We start from the raw sequence: 19,685 nt of genomic DNA on the forward strand, positions 1-19,685 counted from the left end.
CCAGTGAGAAAGCATGGAGAAATGGAGGGCAGGGGCAGAGGAGGGGAGAGGAGGAGGAATGGATGGGTGTAGCGATAGCAAGCAGACAGGGTGTGGAGAGGAGAGAGAGACAAAGAGGAACAAAGCATGACCAATAAATGAGAGCCAGAATGAGAGCCAGAAGATAGATAGATAGATAGATAGATAGATACTACATGACCAAAAGTATGTGGACACCTACTCTTCGAACAAATCATATCAACATTTATGGGCATTAATATTGAGTTGGTCCCCTATTTTCTGCTATAACAGCCTCCACTCTTCTGGGAAGGCTTTCCACTAGATGTTGGAACATTGTTGTGGGGACTTGCTTCCATTGAGCCACAGCGAGGTCGAGTACTGATGCTGGGCAATTAGGCCTGGCGTTCCAATTCATCCCAAAGGTGTTCGATGGGGTTGAGGTCAGGGCTCTGTGCAGGCCAGTCAAGTTCTTCCACACTGATCTCGACAAACCATTTCTGTATGGACCTCGCTTTGTGCACAGGGGCATTGTCATGCTGAAACAGGAAAGGGCCTTCCCCAAACTGTTGACACAAAGTTGGAAGAACAGAATCGTCTAGAATGTCATTGTATGCTGTAGCGTTAAGATTTCCCTTCACTGGAACGAAGCGGCCTAGCCCAAACCATGAAAAACAGCCCCAGACCCTTATTCCTAAGCATATGGGCAGGTAGCCTTCTCTGCAAGAGAGCACGTTTCCACTGCTCCAGAGTCCAATGATGCCTAGCTTTACACCACTCCAGCCGACGCTTGGCATTGGCATGGTGATCTTAGGCCTGTGTGCGGCTGCTTGGCCATGGAAACCCATTTCATAAAAGTCCTAATGAACAGTTCTTGTGCTGACGTTGCTTCCAGAGACAGTTTGGAACTCTGTAGTGAGTGTTGCAACTGAGGACAGACAATTTTTACGTGCTATGCTCTTCAGCACTGTGCAGTCTCATTCTGTGAGCTTGTGTGGCCTACCACTTGCTCCTAGACGTTTCCACTGCACAATAACAGCACTTACAGTTGACCGGGCAACTCTAGCAGGGCAGAAACTTGACGAACTGACTTGTTGGAAAGGTGGCATCCTATGACTGTGCCACATTGAAAGTCACTTCATTAAGGCCATTCTACTGCCAATGTTTGTCTATGGCGATTGCATGGCTGTGTGCTCAATGTTATACAGCTGTCAGCAATGTGTGTGACTTAAATAGCCAAATCCACTAATTTGAAGGGGTGTCCAAATACTTTTGTATATATACATACAGAGACAGAGACAGAGACAGAGACAGAGACAGAGACAGAGACAGAGACAGAGACAGAGACAGAGACAGAGACAGAGACAGAGACAGAGAGAGAGAGAGAGAGAGAGAGAGAGAGAGAGAGAGAGAGAGAGAGAGAGAGAGAGAGCATGACTACAGACAGTAGAAGACAGATTGACAGTAGAAGACAGATTGACAGCCAGATGCAGTGTGATAGCTATTCAGTCAGCGATCGTACTGTACAGATCTCGTTTCAGAACAGGCTGTGAAAATGTGCATTAAAGCTGAAGAAAGAAAAAGCAGAGCTAAACCGGTGGGTTGAAATAGAGTACCTGTAAGTGCATGTATGTCGAAAAACGATATTATTAATAATAATAATATATGCCATTTAGCAGATGTTTTTACCCAAAGTGACATACAGTCATGTGTGCATTAATTTTACGTATGGGTGGTTGAACCCACTATACTGGCGTTGCAAGCACCATGCTCAACCAACTGAGCTACAATGGAGCACTATTGATATGTATTGATATGTATTGATATGTACTGATATGTATTGATATGTGCTGATATGTATTGATATGTACTGATATGTACTAATATGTATTGATATGTACCAAACTCAGGCAAAAATACCTATATGTTATTTTACAACTCCAGTGTCCAGAACGGCAATAGAAAGCACCACAGCACATTCACATATACAGTAGTAGATGTGGGGTGCCAATGTAATTGAATACAGCATGTGGGAACTGGTCCAACAAAATATCAATCCATTGATATTTCACTTATGCCATAATGTGTCATAACCCAGTTCATATAGGAATGCCTGGAGCGTGAGACAGCTCAAAACAGCCTGTGGGTAGTGTGGGCGGGGTCTGTGACTGTCAGTCAAAATGATTGGTTATGAGAAATATGAGAAGGGGGAGGGGTCAGGGGAGAGGAGAGGAGAGGTGGTAGGGAAGTACCTAGTGTTTCCGTAGTGTGTGTGTGTGTGTGTGTGTGTGTGTGTGTGTGTGTGTGTGTGTGTGTGTGTGTGTGTGTGTGTGTGTGTGTGTTTATGTATGTGTGAATTTGAAGTCAAATTCTTCCAAGAGCTGCAGTTGATTACATTTGCCTGGTACGATGGAACCAATGGAATAGTTCCAAAAGCAAACAAAAAGCTCAATCAAACACACCTCAAATACTGTTAAGTTTAATGAAAGTATTTGACCTAAGGTGTGTGTATGTGTGTGTGTGTGTGTGTGTATGTGTGTGTATGGGAGTGTCATGAGCACACAGTGAGTGTTGAGCTGCTGAGTGTCGAGCTACTGAACCCTTGGGTATGGCGGAGCGCAGCCCCTGACTCTGACCCCGGCTCTAACCCCGGCCCTGACCCTGTCCTGGGCATACCTTTCCTCACGTTGCCGTCTGTAGCACGGAACTCTCCGGTACTGAGGAGGAAGCAGGCGCGGTCATGGGGATAGCGCTCACGGCTTCCGCCGGTGCCCAGACCCCCAGCAGCAGGACTCCTCTCCTCCCCAAGCACCATGTCTATGGTGGGGCAGTCCTCATTAGCCAGGGCTGCGTTGGCCGCATCGCCATTCTGCTTGGAATCTAGAGGGGAGAGGAGGAGGGGGTAGAAGAGGGGGGAGAGAGGGGAAGGAGGAGAAAGATAGGGGAAGGATGGGTCGGAGGGAGGGGGAAGACAAAGAGGCATGTAAGAAATAGTAAGGAGGGTCGACAGAGAAGGATGAGGAGGTGTGAGAGGGGGGTGGAGGGAAGAAAGGGTAGGGAGGGACAGAGGGAGAAATTAGTAGGGAAGAAGAAAGATAAGGTGAATGGGTGGGGTGTAAGGAATGGGGGAAGGAGAAGGGTGGGAGAGAGATAAAAGGAGAGGTAAATGGATGGAGAGGAGGAAGAGAGAAAATGTGTGGAAGGCAGGAGAGATAAAGTGAAGAGGAGGTAGAAAGAGGAGAAGGGGAGGAGGGGAGGAGGAAGAATGTGTAAGAAGAGGGGGATAAAATGGAGAGGAGAGAAGGCAGAGAAATAAATAAGTAGCAGGAAAAGGGGGGATGGGGAAAGGTATGACAACAAGATCAATTAGGTTTAAGGTGAGATAATAACAAGGAAGTAGAGAAGGACAGGAATGAAGAAGGAGACATAGAGGAGGGTGAGGTGTGAGAACGAGAGAGGGGGAGGAAGATAAAGGGTGAAATGAATAGAAGACGAGATGAGATTGTTAAAAGCGGCAGTGCGGGTGTACATGGTGAAGACGGTGAGGCGAGAAGAAGGAAAGGAGGCAAAGAGGGGGGAGAAGAACATCAGTGTCCTGTGATAGCCCTGCTCGTCATGTGACCAAAACACTGCAGTGGAGGAGAGGAGGCAGGAGCCCAGCGTCTCCAGGTCCACACACACACTGACACACACACACACACACACACTGAACTGAGCATCATTACATTAACACACACATTACAAAAGAGAGAGAGGGAGAGCGAGAGAAAGAGAAGAGAGAAGGGGGAGGGTAAGAAAGAGAGGAGGAACTGAGAGATACAACAGAGTGTAGATACTCACATACTGTACATGCGCACTCGTACAAACACACACACACGCACGCACACACACACACACACACACACTCACGGTGAGATGCTGCGGGGTAACTTGTGCTTATAGCTTCCGACACAGCTGTCAAATCTAATTTGACTTGAGTTACTGCTCAACAATTTACAGAAATAACCCAGAGGGCCAAACCTCACAATGACACACAGAGAGACAGCGAGAGAGAGAAATTCAGTAAATAGCATATTACAGAGAGAGGGAAAGTGGTGAGAGAGGGAGAGAGGTGTGTGTGTGTATATGTGAGTATGTGTACAGTATATGTCATTGAGCGAGCGTGTGTGTGTGAGCGTGCGTGCGTGCACATGTCTGTGAGCATGTGTGTGTAATATTCATATGTGTAAACATACTGAATTGTAATTGGATACATTTTACCGCCGTACCGCCGTATGATTGGTTAATAAGAATTTGCCCCTTTTTTTCAATTTTTGCCGAAAATGACATACACAAATCTAACTGTCTGTAGCTCAGGCCCTGAAGAAAGGATATGCATATTCTTGGTACCATTTGAAAGGAAATGTGGAAATTTGAAAGGAATGTAGGATAATATAACACAATAGATTTGGTAAAAGATATTACAAAAGAAAAAAACAACCGTTCTTTGGTATTTATTTTGGTACAATCATGCAAGAGAAAGGCCATAATGTATTATTCCAGCCCAGGTGTAATTTAGATTTTGGCCACTAGATGGCAGCAATGTATGTGCAAAGTTTTTGACTGATCCACTGAACCATTGCATTTCTGTTCAACGTTTTGTATCAAGACTCCCCAAATGTGCCTAATTTGTTTATTAATAACTTTTCATGTTCTAAACTGTGACCTCTCCTCAAGCAATAGCATGGTATTCTTTCACTGTAATAGCTACTGTAAAGTGGACAGTGCAGTTAGATTAACAAGAATTTAAGCTTTCTGCCAATTTCAGATATGTCTATGTCCTGGGAAATTGTCTTGTTACTTACAACCTCATGCTAATCGCATTAGCCTACGTTAGCTCAACCGTCCAGCAGGGGACCCACCAATCCACCCAGGTGGTGAGGTCATGGTCAGTTAATCATGGTATGAGACACGTGAACATGCCATTTATAGCTAGCTAATGAAGAGCTACGTTAAGAAATATCCTATATTTTATTATTTTGTGTGCAAAATAAGACATGGTGTCAAAGTAAAATGACTAAAATATGGATTTTGCTGGAGTTCCTTCACCTCAAATGGACTGGGAGTCTACAAACTTACTCGATGCTTGGAGTAAGTTCAAGGAGCTAATGTTCGCGGGTCCTCTGAGGGAAAGAGAAGAATAGGAAAATTTCAGCTACCTCCTCCTCTGGATCGGTGAAAAAGGGAGAGATATTTACAACACATGGACACTTACCAAGGCTGAATCAAAGGAACTGAAAACATACTACGATCGTTTTGAAGCATATGTTGTGCCGAAGACCAATATGATTTTCGCTAGGTACAAATTCCATGAGAAAGTACAGGGAGTTAGCGAATCGTTTGAACAGTTTGTGACTGAGCTGCGTCTGCTTGTGAAAAGCTGTGATTATGCAAACCGCGAGTAAGATTACTCACCGTTTGTCACGTTCCTGACCTATTTCTGTTAGTTTATGTGTGTTAGTTGGTCAGGACGTGAGGTTGGGTGGGCATTCTATGTTTTCTGTTTCTGTGTTGGTTTTTGGGTTGCCTGGTATGGCTCTTAATTAGAGGCAGGTGTTTGGCGTTCCTCTAATTAAGAGTCATATTTAGGTAGGCGTTGTCACAGTGTTCGTTGTGGGTGATTGTCTTCCGTGTCTGTGTCTGTACACCACGCGGGACTGTTTACGGTTTGTTCGGTTTGTGTAGCCTATGTTCCTATTCGTGCGTTTTCTTGTTTTATGTAAGTACGTCGTCTAGGTCTGTCTACACTGTTTGTTGTTTTTGTTAGTTTACTCAAGTTGGTGTTTCGTTAATAAAAATATGTCTGTTCTCTACGCTGCGCCTTGGTTCCCTCAATACTCCTCCTCATCCGAAGATGAAGAGGAGGAGGACTGCCGTTACACCGTCAATGAGAGAGAAACTTTTGAATATTGGGTCTGAGCTAACGCTGGACAAAGCTATTGACATAGCCAGATCTCACGAGCCAGCACAGGTTCGGATGAAAACCATTTCGGGCGGCATCACGTGAACAAGCAGTGCACGCAGTCAGGCAGACGTCAAAACACACCTCCAGTGCGCAGAGAGCGCGTCTCAGAACGGAGAGAGACATAACTAAAAAACAGAGCGACACAGACTCAAAATGCCCCAAAACATGTAGATATTGTGGATACAAAGTGCATGGCGAACAGGGAAATCGCCCAGCTAAAGGCAAACACTGTACAAAATGTGGAAAATGAAATCACTTTGCAGAAGTGTGCTGAGCTTACCGTGGAAAAACAGTACACACAGTGAGTGAAGATAATGCCAATCAAAGAGTAAAATGCTGATGAACTGTTTATTGATTCAGTGACACAGAAAAATCTAATATCAGAGAATCAGAACAAGCCTTTGCTGACATTGAGATAGGAACACAAGGCACTGAGGTAAAGTTCAAACTAGACATTGGTGCACAAGTAAACATTATTCCTCTGAATAAGTACCGCAGCTTGACATCTGAGCTGCAGCCCATCAGGCGCAGACTGACTGGTTTATGGTGGTGAACAGCTCCCAGTAAAAGGCACATGCACTTTCAAATGCAAATACGAGGAAAGTGACAGGATGTTGGACTTTCACGTTGTTGACACTCGAGCACCTGCAGTGCTAGGTCTTAAATCATGTTTAGACATGGACCTCATCAAGCTAGTTTTATCAGTGACGGCACCAGTAGAGACAGAAAATGTTTGCTGATGTTTTTACAGGAATAGGACTATTCCACAGAGAATGTACCATTCACCTTGACCCAGACGCAACCCCTGTGGTCTACCCACGAGAAAGATTCCCCTTGCTCTCCGTGCCCGTCTGAGGAAAGAGGTGTAGAGCATGGAGCAATCTGACATAGTCACCAAGGTTACAGAACCGACGTTAGTGGTGGTGGAGAAACCACGCACAGGCAAGCTCAGAGTATGTCTCGACCGAAGAACAAGGCTATCAAATGCCCCCATTACCCTTTACTGACGCTAGATGGAATCACACACAAGCTAGCGGGAGCACGCTACTTCAGTGTCATGGACGCCAGATCAGGCTACTGGGCTATCAAGCTCACAGAAGAGTCATCTAAGCTCACAACGTTCAACACACCGTTTGGACGCTACAGGTTCCGTCGCCTGCTTTTTGTGATTATCTCAGCCCAAGACGAGTTTCAGCGAATGATCGACGAAGTGAACGAAGGCCTAGATGGACTTGTGGCAATTGTGGATGACATCGTTGTCCATGGTCGAACCAAAGAGGAACACGACAGAAACCTCTGCGCAATGCTGCAAGGTCCCGCGAGAGACGAGTCCGGCTCAACCCAGAGAAGAGCACAGTCGGCGCTACAGAGGTCAGCTACTTCGGACATCTTCTCACAGCTAACGGAATCAAGCCAGATCCACAGAAGATCTCAGCCATAAAATAAATGGAGCCACCAAAGAACCGTGCAGAGCTGGAAACACTGCTTGGCATGGTCAACTACTTAGCCAAGTTCGCACCCAGCCTCTCCAATGCTAAGGCACCCCTGCGTCAGCAGCTAAAGCAGTCCGGTGAGTTTCTCTGGGACAAGCAACACGACATTGCTTTCCAGAAAGTGAAAGACTTGATCACGAGAGAACCAGGACCAATCCTTGCCTACTACGACCCCGACAAAGAGCTCAGACTCCAAGTGGACGCGTCGAAGTATGGACTAGGTGCAGTGCTACTGCAAGAAGGAAAGCCCATTGGCTACACTTCCAAATCTCTCACAGACTATGAAATCAACTACGCTCAAATCGAAAAGGAGCTCTACGCCATTCTGTTCGAATGTAAGTGTTTCCATCAGTACGTATATGGACAACAAGTCATTGTGGAGTCCGACCACAAGCCCCTCGAGTCAATTATGAGGAAACCGCTAGCCGCAGCCCCGCCATGGCTACAGAGAATGATCCTTCAACTACAAAAATACGACTTCACAATCACTCACCGTCCAGGCAAAGACATCCCTGACGCAGACACACTCTCCAGGAAGTTTCTTACCTATAAGGACAGCAGCCTCAGTGAAGGCATGGACATGCAAGTGCATACTGTGTACAGTAACTTACCAGTTAGTGACACAAAACTGAAGGAGATCCAAGCAGAAACAGAAAAGGATTCACAACTCACACAGCTGAGGAAAGGCATACAGGATGGATTGCCTGAGGGGAGGAGAAAATGCCCCCAGAGCGTCTCAGAGTTCTGGAACCATCGTGATGAACTATCAGCGTAATAATTTTCAAAGGAGAGAAAATCATTATTCCTACCAGTCTCAGAGAAGACATTTTGACAAAGATCCATACTGGACACATGGGCATGGAAAAGTGCAAACAGAGAGCACGGGACATTTAGTTTTGGCCCGGAATGTGCAAACAAATAGAGGACATTGTTGGTAAATGTGCCATATGTCTTGAACGACGCCCCTCAAACACCAAAGAGCCAATGTTACCTCACTGTATCCCAGACCGACCCTGGCAGGGCGTGGCAACCGATCTGTTCACCTGGAACAACGAGGACTACATCGTAACAGTGGACTACTACAGCAGATACTTCGAACTCGACAAGCTTCACAGCACTACATCTGCAGCTGTGATACACAAGCTGAAAGCAATTGTTTGCCAGGCATGGCATTGTAGAGACTTTAATATCTGTCAACGGCCCCTGTTACAAATCCGATGAGTTTTAATCCTTCACAAAAGCATGGGAGTTCACACGTCATCACAAGCCCACATTACCCTCAAAGTAATGGCCTTGCTGAAAAATCTGTTCAGATTGCTAAATCACTCATGGACAAAGCAAACGCAGACGAGAGACCCCTACCTCAGTCTCCTTGAATACCGCAACACTCCAGTTGACAACCTCAAATCACCAGCCCAGCTGTTGATGAGCCGCAGACTTCGCTCAATCCTTCCCAGCACCAACCAGCAGCTGCAACCTGAGGTCATAGGCTACAAGGAAATGCATTAAAAACGTGCACAGAGACAACAACAACAAAAGCGATACTACGACAGGTCAGCTAGACCACTGCCACCCCTGATCGACGGAGAGTCAGTTAGAACCCAGGAGCATGGCCTCTGGAAACCAGCAGTCGTCATCCAGCCAGCTGACACTGAACATTCATATCACATCCGTACCGCAGGAGTGGTGTACCGAGGCAATCGTCGTCACCTACTGAACACAAAAGAACAATAAACTGTCCCCTGAAAGAGAACGTGATGGACTAAAACACACACACAACACACACCATACTTACCTGCAACACCACAAGAGCTGTAGACTTACACAGAATCATGCTCAGCATCATATCACACAAGGTCAGGAAGAGAGGTCAAGCCCAGAGCTGTCCTAGACCTGTGAAATGTCAAAAGGTGTAGGCAGATCGCTGCCCTAAAAGAGTTCCAGACTGTAAACTTGTTATTGAAAAGTTGACTTGAAATGCTTTGGTATTGTATTTGTTTGAAATGTTAAGTGAAAGCTGAGTGAATTGCTACAGTGAAAGCTGAGTTGCTGAGAATCCTTTGTTCTAAAAGTGACAGTATGCTGAATCATTGTTTCAGAGTCTGTTATGTTGATTCAGTTGGTGCAGTATGCAGTATAAATGGTTATTTACCTTGAGTTCAAACTACAGAGCATGTATTCAAAAGAAACGCTTATGTGTAAACATACTGAATTGTAATTGGATGCATTTTACCGCAGTATCATACTGCGCTATGATTGGTTAAGACCACCCAAGTGGTGAGGTCATGGTCAGTTGATCAGGGTATGAGACACGTGAACATGCCACTTATAAAGAGCTACGTTAAGAAAATATCCTGTCGCACTGCATTTTATTATTTTGTACAAAGCGTTCAAAACAAGACAGCGTGTGTTCAAACAGGCGTATAACACCTGGTAGTCGAGCCAGTGGGCGTCGGAACATTAAGAGGTCAAATATTCATTAAAGTAAGAGGTTTCATGAAGATCACTCACTATACCAACTACAAAACTGAAGTATGAAGATCGCTATACTGTCTGTCCCTCCTTACCTCTTCTTACCTTCCTCTCTCTCATGTCCCAAATAGCTACATGTTAGAACATATTCTGGATGAATCTGTAAATATCTGTTGTATTTGCCTGTTTATACCTGTATTAGGATACAGCCACACACCAGTTGACAGCATATTAGAAAAAAAGAAAAGGCCATATTTTATCTACCTTGATGTTGTTGTTTTTGATGGCAGGTTTAGTACATCTGACTAACTATTGTGTGGAGGAAACATGGAGACCAGATGCACTCGGGGAGGTAGCTCCGCTACTGCTCTTCTCAGCAGCATAGACTGTTGGGACAGTTCAAAACAATACAAAAGCAACATGTCAGGCTACATGTGTCATTGTAAATATGCTATTGGTACTGACCCTGGAACTGACCCTGTATATAGCTTGCTTACTTTCTCGTTCTTATTTCTATTAGTTCAGTTTCAGCTGTTGTCGAACACACATGGGTGTGAAAAGACTCTTCTCTTCCTCAATAGTGTGCAGAGAATTCTACTAGGGAAAAAAGCCAAAATGATTATGACATCCGGCATTTAATGTACAATTGATTTTGAAATTTCACATAGTATTAAACTAGGGATGCAGTGATATTACATTTTTGGCCGATACCCGATGTGCTCCTTGCCAAAAAAAAAACGATACCAATAACTGATATTTACAATTTTAGCTGCCTTTTAATCATTCTAGTGCAGTTAAATAGTTGAAACACACACACACACACACACACACACTGACCAAAAAGTTATTTTGTTGGCATTTACCTATGTCCCCATTACCAGTAAAACATAATCAAAACCTATTTCTTTCACTTACTTGCTGTGCTGTTTCGTTGTTCATTTGTTCAGTCTCAACCAGGATTTCATCATACATGTGAAGCAGTGAAGTTTCAGCTCTGTCTGTCCGTGGCCTCTCTTCCTCGGTGCGCACTGTCACTGTGTCCGTTTCCATCTTGTCCAGCTGTGTCTGTAACATTTCACGTAAACTCTGTTTCTTGTCTGCTTCGAAGTAGCGGTCCTTGTACCTAGCATCGTGCATGGTGGCGACACAGTTAGAGGCTCAGAGAGAATGCCACCGAATCGCTTGTTCACGGCCTCTAGTAGAATACTTTTCCATGTTAATCCAACGGTCTGTGTTGGCATTTCTGTTGAGCAGGCGTTTCAATGCCATGACAAGTTATCACGTCTGCTGCAAATGCAGTTGAGCTTATTTCTAGCAAGTAGCTCATGAATGTGAGTTTCAACAATACTGTGTTACTCCGGTAGGGCAACATCTGGAAAAATAGCGCCTACTTGGTAGTGTGTACCGGTGCTCGACCAGTTGGCAAAAGCCAACATCATCCACGACAGAGAACAGTTGATTGTCAAGGGCAATGAATTCCATTATCTTGGCATTAATGGATTTCGCCTTTGAGTTGTCTCGCTGAAATTTTCTTACTCCTTCAAATGACTGCTCGACTTGTTGACTGCTCGATCCACACAGCAGACATTGTGCTGTAGGTTAGGAATGCTGTGTTGCACATGTAGCGCTAAATTCTTTGTGGCATCATTAAGTCATCTACCTACGTTATTCAGCTTTGACATTGGTTTTGCACATCGGCGTTAAACTAGACATCGGGCTGATGTTGGCATTTTTAGCTAATATCGGCCGATTCTGATATGCTTACCGATATATCGTGCATCCCTATATACAACTTTATTTTTTCACAAAATCAAAAAGCCTACTATTTAGGACTATTTATGGGTATTCGGACACGGCTTTAGACTTCAGAGGCCGGTTTCCTAGACACATATTAAGCTTAGTCCTAGACAATTTTTTTGTATTTATTTAACCTTTTATTTAACCAGGTAAGACCCATTGAGGTTAAAAAGGCAAAACAGGGAAATAGCAGCGTGTATATAAGATATTACAGAAAAATACTAAATACACACAAAAGACAAAGTGTCACAAATTACAGATACAATTGAAGATTAGAAACAACTACATCTATCACAAACAATGTCGTCGATCAGAGTCTTAAAAACAGGCATGGACAGTAACCTCCCCTAACTTTAATATATGTTGAAGCATGTTCTAGGATGATGGGGCATTATGGGAAAAATATTGTTTCCCCATCTCAGTTATAGCCTTAGGAACAGACAAGGACAGCAGCGACTGTGAACGAAGACTATTGAGTGACTGATCTGGTAAAAAGGAACAGAGATACAAAGGGAGTTGTCCTATCAATGCTTGTACACAAATGTGTACCAGTGCTTTAGCCTCCTGGTGGAGAGAGAGGTCCATTGCACCATCGCATACAAATCACAGTGATGGGTGATCTAATGTAGCGTTTGCAATACATCTTAAAGCACCATGATACACGGTGTCCAGAGTTTAAGGTACTTGCTGAGGCCTGCAATTAGATAATATCACCATAATCCAGCACTGATTTTTTTTTTAAGTGCTTTGAACATGATCCTTTCTGACTAACATTGAAAAGCAAGATGTGTTCCTAAAATAGAAATCCAATTTCAACTTCAGTTTCTTCGTTATCAACGTGCTGTTTAAAATTCAGCTTTTCATCTAACCAAATCCATAGATACTTATAAGAGGTGCCCCTATCAATTTGTTGGCCTTTTATTGTTAAAATCTGCAAGTGACTCCATCTGTTGACTTTCAGGGAAGAGAAAACCATTCATTTTGTTTTCCTTGCATTAAGCACACATTTCAATTCAAAAAGCTGCCTTTGAATAACATCAAAAGCCAACTGTAAGTCCTGAACAGCCTTCTCAATATTAGATGCGCTAAATAATTTTGTCATCAGCATACAGATGGAGATTTGCAGAGTCAACAGTCTTCCCTATATCATTTATATACAGTGTAAAAAGGATCAAACCTAAAATTGAGCCCTGGGGAACTCCTTTTGTAAGCCTTTGAAACTCAGATTTCATACCCTCCACACTGTGTTCTGTCAGAAAGGTAGTTTTGGAACCAATCTAATGCATCAACACTTAAACCAACCTTTTTTAGTCTATACAGCAGCAGGGCATGGTCAACAGTGTCGAAGGCCTTCGATAAATCACAAAAAAGTGAAACACACTGATTTTTTTTGTCCTGAGCATCTAGAATATCACCTACAACCTTACTTACTGCAGTAATTGTACTATGCTTGGCTCTAAAAACCCGACTGGAATTGAGATAAAACAGAGTTATTGTGAAGAAAGTCTTTCAACTGTGAGTTTACAAGGTTTTCCAAAACTTTTGCCAGTGCAGACAGTTTAGATATGGGACGATAGTTATCCAACTGGAACGGATCTCCACCCTTATGTAAAGGTGTGACATAGGCGCTTTTCCCGACTTTTGGAATGGTATTACTCTCCAAATAAATATATGAGTGCAATGCAGCAATGCTCTCGGCACCAATTTTTTTTGAAAATAAGGGTTTAATTCATCAGGGCCAGCCGCTTTCTTAATATCAATATATTTGAGTGCCTTTACACCTTCTGAATGCTCAATCTTAGTTAAATGAAATAGATGAACCATAGGCCGGCATGCGGCAGTTTCATTCACAGCCTCATTCGAGATGTTAGGAAGGAGTTCATTATCAAATAAATGCCCAGCTTTAGCAAAATGCTCATTAAACATGTCAAGCAGTTTATTCTTGTCAGTCACGTCCATTGAATTTGAGGTCAGACCAGAGGAGTTTGTGTTAGCATTCATGGATTTAATGGTTTTCCATAATTTCGTCGGGTTATTGAGGTTTGCCTTGGTAGATTTGTAATAGAAGCTAGATTTGTATTTCCGTATTGATACGGTGCACTTATTTCTCAATGCCCTGGATAACTGCCATTCAGCCTGGGAATGACCCTTTCTAGCTTTGGCCCATTGTGTATTTTGTTTATGGATCAAATCCGATAAACCTCTTGCCCGGTACTTTTTGAGAGGGTGTGTTTGTCACAGATAGTATAAAACATGGAATGAAAATAGGAGAATGCGCTTTTGATGTCTGGAATAAGCGCAATCCTATCCAAGCTGCATGCATAAAGTTCATGCAGGAATGCCTGCTCACAGAACTGCGTAAAATGTTGTTTGACTACGAAAGAGGGGGCAATTTGGGGATTTTGGTGTCTCTAATGCAACCAACTGCACAATGATCACTTAAATCATACCAACGGCCGAGTATTTATGCTGATTGTTAGTTAGAATGACATCAATAAGTGTTGCCCCCCCCCCCCCCCCCCCCCCCCCTAAAGACCTTAGTTCAGTAACCATATATCTGTCTAATATAGATGGCTATACCTCCCCCTTACTTCGTCGGTCACATCGATAAACATTATAACCATCCAAGCCTATAGACTTATTTAGAACAGATTTCTTAACCCAGGTCTCGGACTGAACTAAGACATCTGGGTCAGCAGTGTGAACCTAAACTTTTATCATGTCCATTTTCGGCATTGGGCTCCTCACATTAATATGAGTCAGTCCCAATCCTGATTTAGTTTTTAAATCATTTGGAATCAGAAGTAAAGTACAAAGAACAAGAAAAAGCCTGAAGGAGGAGAGATTACTAGAAACAAACTTGGTTTATCATTTTATCTGTGGATTAATTGTCGGAGTAGAGTACCTTGTGCATTTCAGGAAAAATAACAACCCAATGTTTTTATTCCAGGACAAATTAGCGAGCTAGCTAAATTGCCACAAAAGTTTAATGATTTTCGACCTGTCCCCAAATTAATATAGTTGGTTCAGAGTTAATTTTAATATTTCAACCTGTGTGTCCTGATCGCATCTGGTGTGGTTGGACAAAATCAACATGCGCGCGATGGCACACGCGAGCGGTCTGGTCAGCGGTACATGTACACTAGATAGTGGTAAATTGCAGCATGCTACTTAGGCCGCCCTGGTGACTTTCTTTTGGGCGTGCTGGCAGCATATGGCAACATGCTCGATTGTGCGTCAAGAATTCAGCATAGCAAGTTTGTATGAAGGTCTGGTTATTAAATGGGTAGATAGTTCAATAGTAATATCCTCTAAAACACTCTGGTGACAAATAAACTTTGCTGCCCTGTTTCCAATTGTCCACATGGGTGGGAGAACCTATTCAAGTAAGTAACGTTAAATACATTTCGAAATGTATTAAAAAAAACTATGTATTATTAGCTAACTAGCTACTGTGCAGGATAACTCAAATGAGCTGCTAAATGAGTTAGCTAGTTGGCTAGCTAGCTATCTAGCCAACGTCATATACTGTATAGATAACAGGCCAAGTGAATTAAATATCACCAGCTACCTAACCTCATATTAGCTAACTATCTTGATGTATTTATCACCGTAAAAACTCCAAATGCAGCTAGCTAACAGCCTTGGAGGATAGTGAAAGGATAGCAGCCCCAACTGTCAAAGTGAGTAGGCTATTCTGCATAGGGCAGGTACTTTTGTGTAGTTCCTGTCCCTAGAAGTGAGGACGGAGATAATAGTAACATAATATTCAGTGCGGTGTAATTTGACTATAATGAAGTCTGTTTCTTGTGAGGTTTTCTGTCCTCAGATAAAGAGAGCTATGAAAACCTGTCTACATATAAAGAGGTCCCAATGAACCTCTTTATATGTAGAGAGGTTGCGGGGCCAGACTGAACCAGTTCTGTCTGGCCCCGCAGCCTTGTAAATGTTGACCTGTTTAAAGGTCTTACCTATGTCGGCTACGGCGAGCGTGATCACACAGTCGTCCGGAACAGCTGATGCTCTCATGCATGCCTCAGTGTTGCTTGCCTCGAAGTGAGCATGGAAGTGATTAAGCTCGCCTGGTACTCTTGTGTCACTGGGCAGCTCGCGGCTGTGCTTCCCTTTGTAGTCTGTAATAGTTTGCGAGCCCTGCCACGTAAGACGAGCGTCGGAGCCGGTGTAGTACGATTCAATCTTAGCCCTTTATCTGTTTGATGGTTCGTCGGAGGGCATAGCAGGATTTCTTATAAGCTTCCGGGTTAGAGTCCCGCACCTTGAAAGCGGCAGCTCTACCCTTTAGCTCAGTGCGAATGTTGCCTGTAATCCATGGCTTCTGGTTGGGGTATGTACGTACAGTCACTGTGGGGACGACGTCCTCAATGCACTTATTGATAAAGCCAGTGACTGATGTGGTGTACTCCTCAATGCCATCGGAAGAATCCCGGAACATGTTCCAGTCTGTGATAGCAAAACAGTCCTGTAGTTTAGCATCTGCTTAACCTGACCACATAAATTGTATCTTGGAAAGTCTACACATTCTAGTTATCAGATTAACATGGAATTGTTGTGCACTTTAAATGTTTAAATATGAAACTGTGAAAATTTAAATGTAATTTTAGTTTTAAAATTACAGAATTGTTTTCATAAGTAAAATATGCTCACTCAGTTGCCACACCCACGTGAATAGGCATTGGTTGGAAATTATGAACCAACCCCTTTTCTACATTTCTATAAGAGCCCCCATGACCCAATTCACGGCGAACTAAGCCAACCTCAGTGTGAGCTCTGGTTGCGAATGGTTGAACGACTACAACCTAACGAAATTAACATTGTGTTCCTGATGACGTGAGGACTGATGTCCATACGTTTAAAAGGGTGAATTTCAACGTGGAGGTGACGAACGCCACGCTGGAAGGATGAATTTCGACTATACCAGCCAGAATATAGCATGAGCTTATAGTATGGCAACTTGGTATGAACTTTGAACTCTTATTCATTAAAGAAGTGATACATCCTAGACGTCGAGTTATCAGCAGCAGCTGTAAATGTGCGTGGTCTAGGAAAGGACGGACAATCTCTTCGGAACGACAGTGCACGACAACGTATTCCTTCTACCACACGACGACAGGGTACTACAACGTATCCGTTCTACCACATGACGACAGACTACAACGTATCCGCCCAGAAATATTCTTGAAAGGACAAGGGAGATCTCTGCTAGGCAACCCAGCCTTCCATCTTCGACCAATCTATCGAAGCGCAGCTCAGGGGTAAATATATTTCTTGCATTTTCCTTTTCCGAATGGGCGGTTACGATAGCATAGCTTCATAAGGTCCGATAGAGACCCAATCCTTTTGTTCCTCAGTCTTCCCGCTCTTTCATTCAGCCGTCATATCGGTTTCGTCCGCTAGGGACGTTTTATTTTATGACATAATTAGTAATCAATGTATGATCCATCCTGTGTATATGTAATTCTGTGTGACTATTTAGGTATTTAGTAAATAAATAATTAAACCAAATGTTGTATTGCTGATTCAACTTGTTAGCCATGTTCGTGAATATAACCAATAATTTTAAGACGTTCAGATGAGACTGAATAGGGTGACAATTAATAATTGACTGCTATTGATATAAAAGATTACCAGGTCTTTAAGAGTTTATTCGGAAGACAACAGCTCTATAAACATTCTTCTGAGGTGCCCCAACTTCCTAGTTAATTACATTTACATGATTAGTTTAATCAGGTAATATTAATTATAGAGAATTTATTTTATAAAATAGCTGGCATAATTTTTAATCCATAGTAAATACACGACAAACCGGTTTTAGAGTATTTACATGATACATAGGAAGTGTAGTATACTGTTTTTTCAATTCTATTTCTGTATATATTAAATCAAATCAAATTTTATTTGTCACATACACATGGTTAGCAGATGTTAATGCGAGTGTAGCGAAATGCTTGTGCTTCTAGTTCAGACAATGCAGTAATAACCAATAAGTAATCTAACCTAACAATTCCACAACTACTACCTTATGCACACAAGTGTAAAGGGATAAAGAATATGTACATAAGGATATATGAATGAGTGATGGTACAAAACGACATAGACAAGATGCAGTATAGAGTACAGTATATACATATGAGGTGAGTAATGTAGGGTATGTAAACATAAAGTGGCATAGTTTAAAGTGGCTAGTGATACATGTATTACATAAAGATGGCAAGATGCAGTAGATGTTATAGAGTACAGTATATACATATACATATGAGATGAGTTATGTAGGGTATGTAAACATTATATTAAGTGGCATTGTTTAAAGTGGCTAGTGGTACATTTTTACATAATTTCCATCAATTCCCATTATTAAAGTGGCTGGAGTTGAGTCAGTATGTTGGCAGCGGCCGCTAAATGTTAGTGGTGGCTGTTTAACAGTCTGATGGCCTTGAGATAGAAGCTGTTTTTCAGTCTCTCGGTCCCTGCTTTGATGCACCTGTACTGACCTCGCCTTCTGGATGATAGCGGGGTGAACAGGCAGTGGCTTGGGTGGTTGTTGTCCTTGATGATCTTTATGGCCTTCCTGTGACATCGGGTGGTGTAGGTGTCCTGGAGGGCAGGTAGTTTCCCCCCGGTGATGCGTTGTGCAGACCTCACTACCCTCTGGAGAGCCTTACGGTTGTGGGCGGAGCAGTTGCCGTACCAGGCGGTGATACAGCCCGACAGGATGCTCTTGATTGTGCATCTGTAAAAATTTGTGAGTGCTTTTGGTGACAAGCCGAATTTCTTCAGCCTCCTGAGGTTGAAGAGGCGCTGCTGCGCCTTCTTCACAACGCTGTCTGTGTGGGTGGACCAATTCAGTTTGTCCGTGATGTGTACACCGAGGAACTTAAAACTTTCCACCTTCTCCACTACTGACCCGTCGATGTGGATAGGGGGGTGCTCCCTCTGCTGTTTCCTGAAGTCCACAATCATCTCCTTTGTTTTGTTGACGTTGAGTGTGAGGTTATTTTCCTGACACCACACTCCGAGGGCCCTCACCTCCTCCCTGTAGGCCGTCCCGTCGTTGTTGGTAATCAAGCCTACCACTGTAGTGTCATCCGCAAACTTGATGATTGAGTTGGAGGCGTGCATGGCCACGCAGTCGTGGGTGAACAGGGAGTACAGGAGAGGGCTCAGAACGCACCCTTGTGGGGCCCCAGTGTTGAGGATCAGCGGGGTGGAGATGCTGTTACCTACCCTCACCACCTGGGGGCGGCCCGTCAGGAAGTCCAGGACCCAGTTGCACAGGGCGGGGTCAAGACCTAGGGTCTCGAGCTTGATGACGAGTTTGGAGGGTACTATGGTGTTAAATGCTGAGCTGTAGTCGATGAACAGCATTCTCACATAGGTATTCCTCTTGTCCAGATGGGTTAGGGCAGTGTGCAGTGTGGTTGCGATTGCGTCGTCTGTGGACCTATTGGGTCGGTAAGCAAATTGGAGTGGGTCTAGGGTGTCCGGTAGGGTGGAGGTGATATGGTCCTTGACTAGTCTCTCAAAGCACTTCATGATGACGGAAGTGAGTGCTACGGGGCGGTAGTCGTTTAGCTCAGTTACCTTAGCTTTCTTGGGAACAGGAACAATGGTTGCACTCTTGAAGCATGTGGGAACAGCAGACTGGGATAAGGATTGATTGAATATGTCCTTAAACACACCAGCCAGCTGGTCTGCGCATGCTCTGAGGACGCGGCTGGGAATGCCGTCTGGGCCTGCAGCCTTGCGAGGGTTAACACGTTTAAATGCTTTTCTCACCTCGGCTGCAGTGAAGGAGAGCCCGCAGGTTTTGGTAGCGGGCCGTGTCAGTGGCACTGTATTGTCCTCAAAGCGAGCAAAAAAGTTATTAAGCCTGTCTGGGAGCAAGACATCCTGGTCCGCGACAG

The 19,685-nt window shown here is 43.7% G+C and overlaps 1 protein-coding gene across 8 annotated transcripts in view; it reads right to left on the reverse strand.

Annotated features, from left to right (window-relative positions):
• Positions 1–19,685, reverse strand: part of LOC129855672 (potassium voltage-gated channel subfamily C member 1-like) — a 116,279-nt gene that overhangs the window by 38,616 nt on the left and 57,978 nt on the right. For all 8 annotated transcript variants that reach the window (XR_008759535.1, XM_055923580.1, XM_055923577.1 and 5 more), the window contains exon 3: positions 2,674–2,877. Coding sequence is in view for 7 of the 8 variants with exons in the window: in XM_055923580.1 (XP_055779555.1) it covers positions 2,674–2,877 (204 nt within the window). In the remaining variant the exon portion in view is untranslated. The remainder of the gene's footprint in view (positions 1–2,673; positions 2,878–19,685) is intronic.

This window comes from Salvelinus fontinalis, chromosome 5 (genome assembly GCF_029448725.1).
Source record: "Salvelinus fontinalis isolate EN_2023a chromosome 5, ASM2944872v1, whole genome shotgun sequence".
Classification (NCBI taxonomy): Eukaryota; Metazoa; Chordata; class Actinopteri; order Salmoniformes; family Salmonidae; genus Salvelinus; species Salvelinus fontinalis.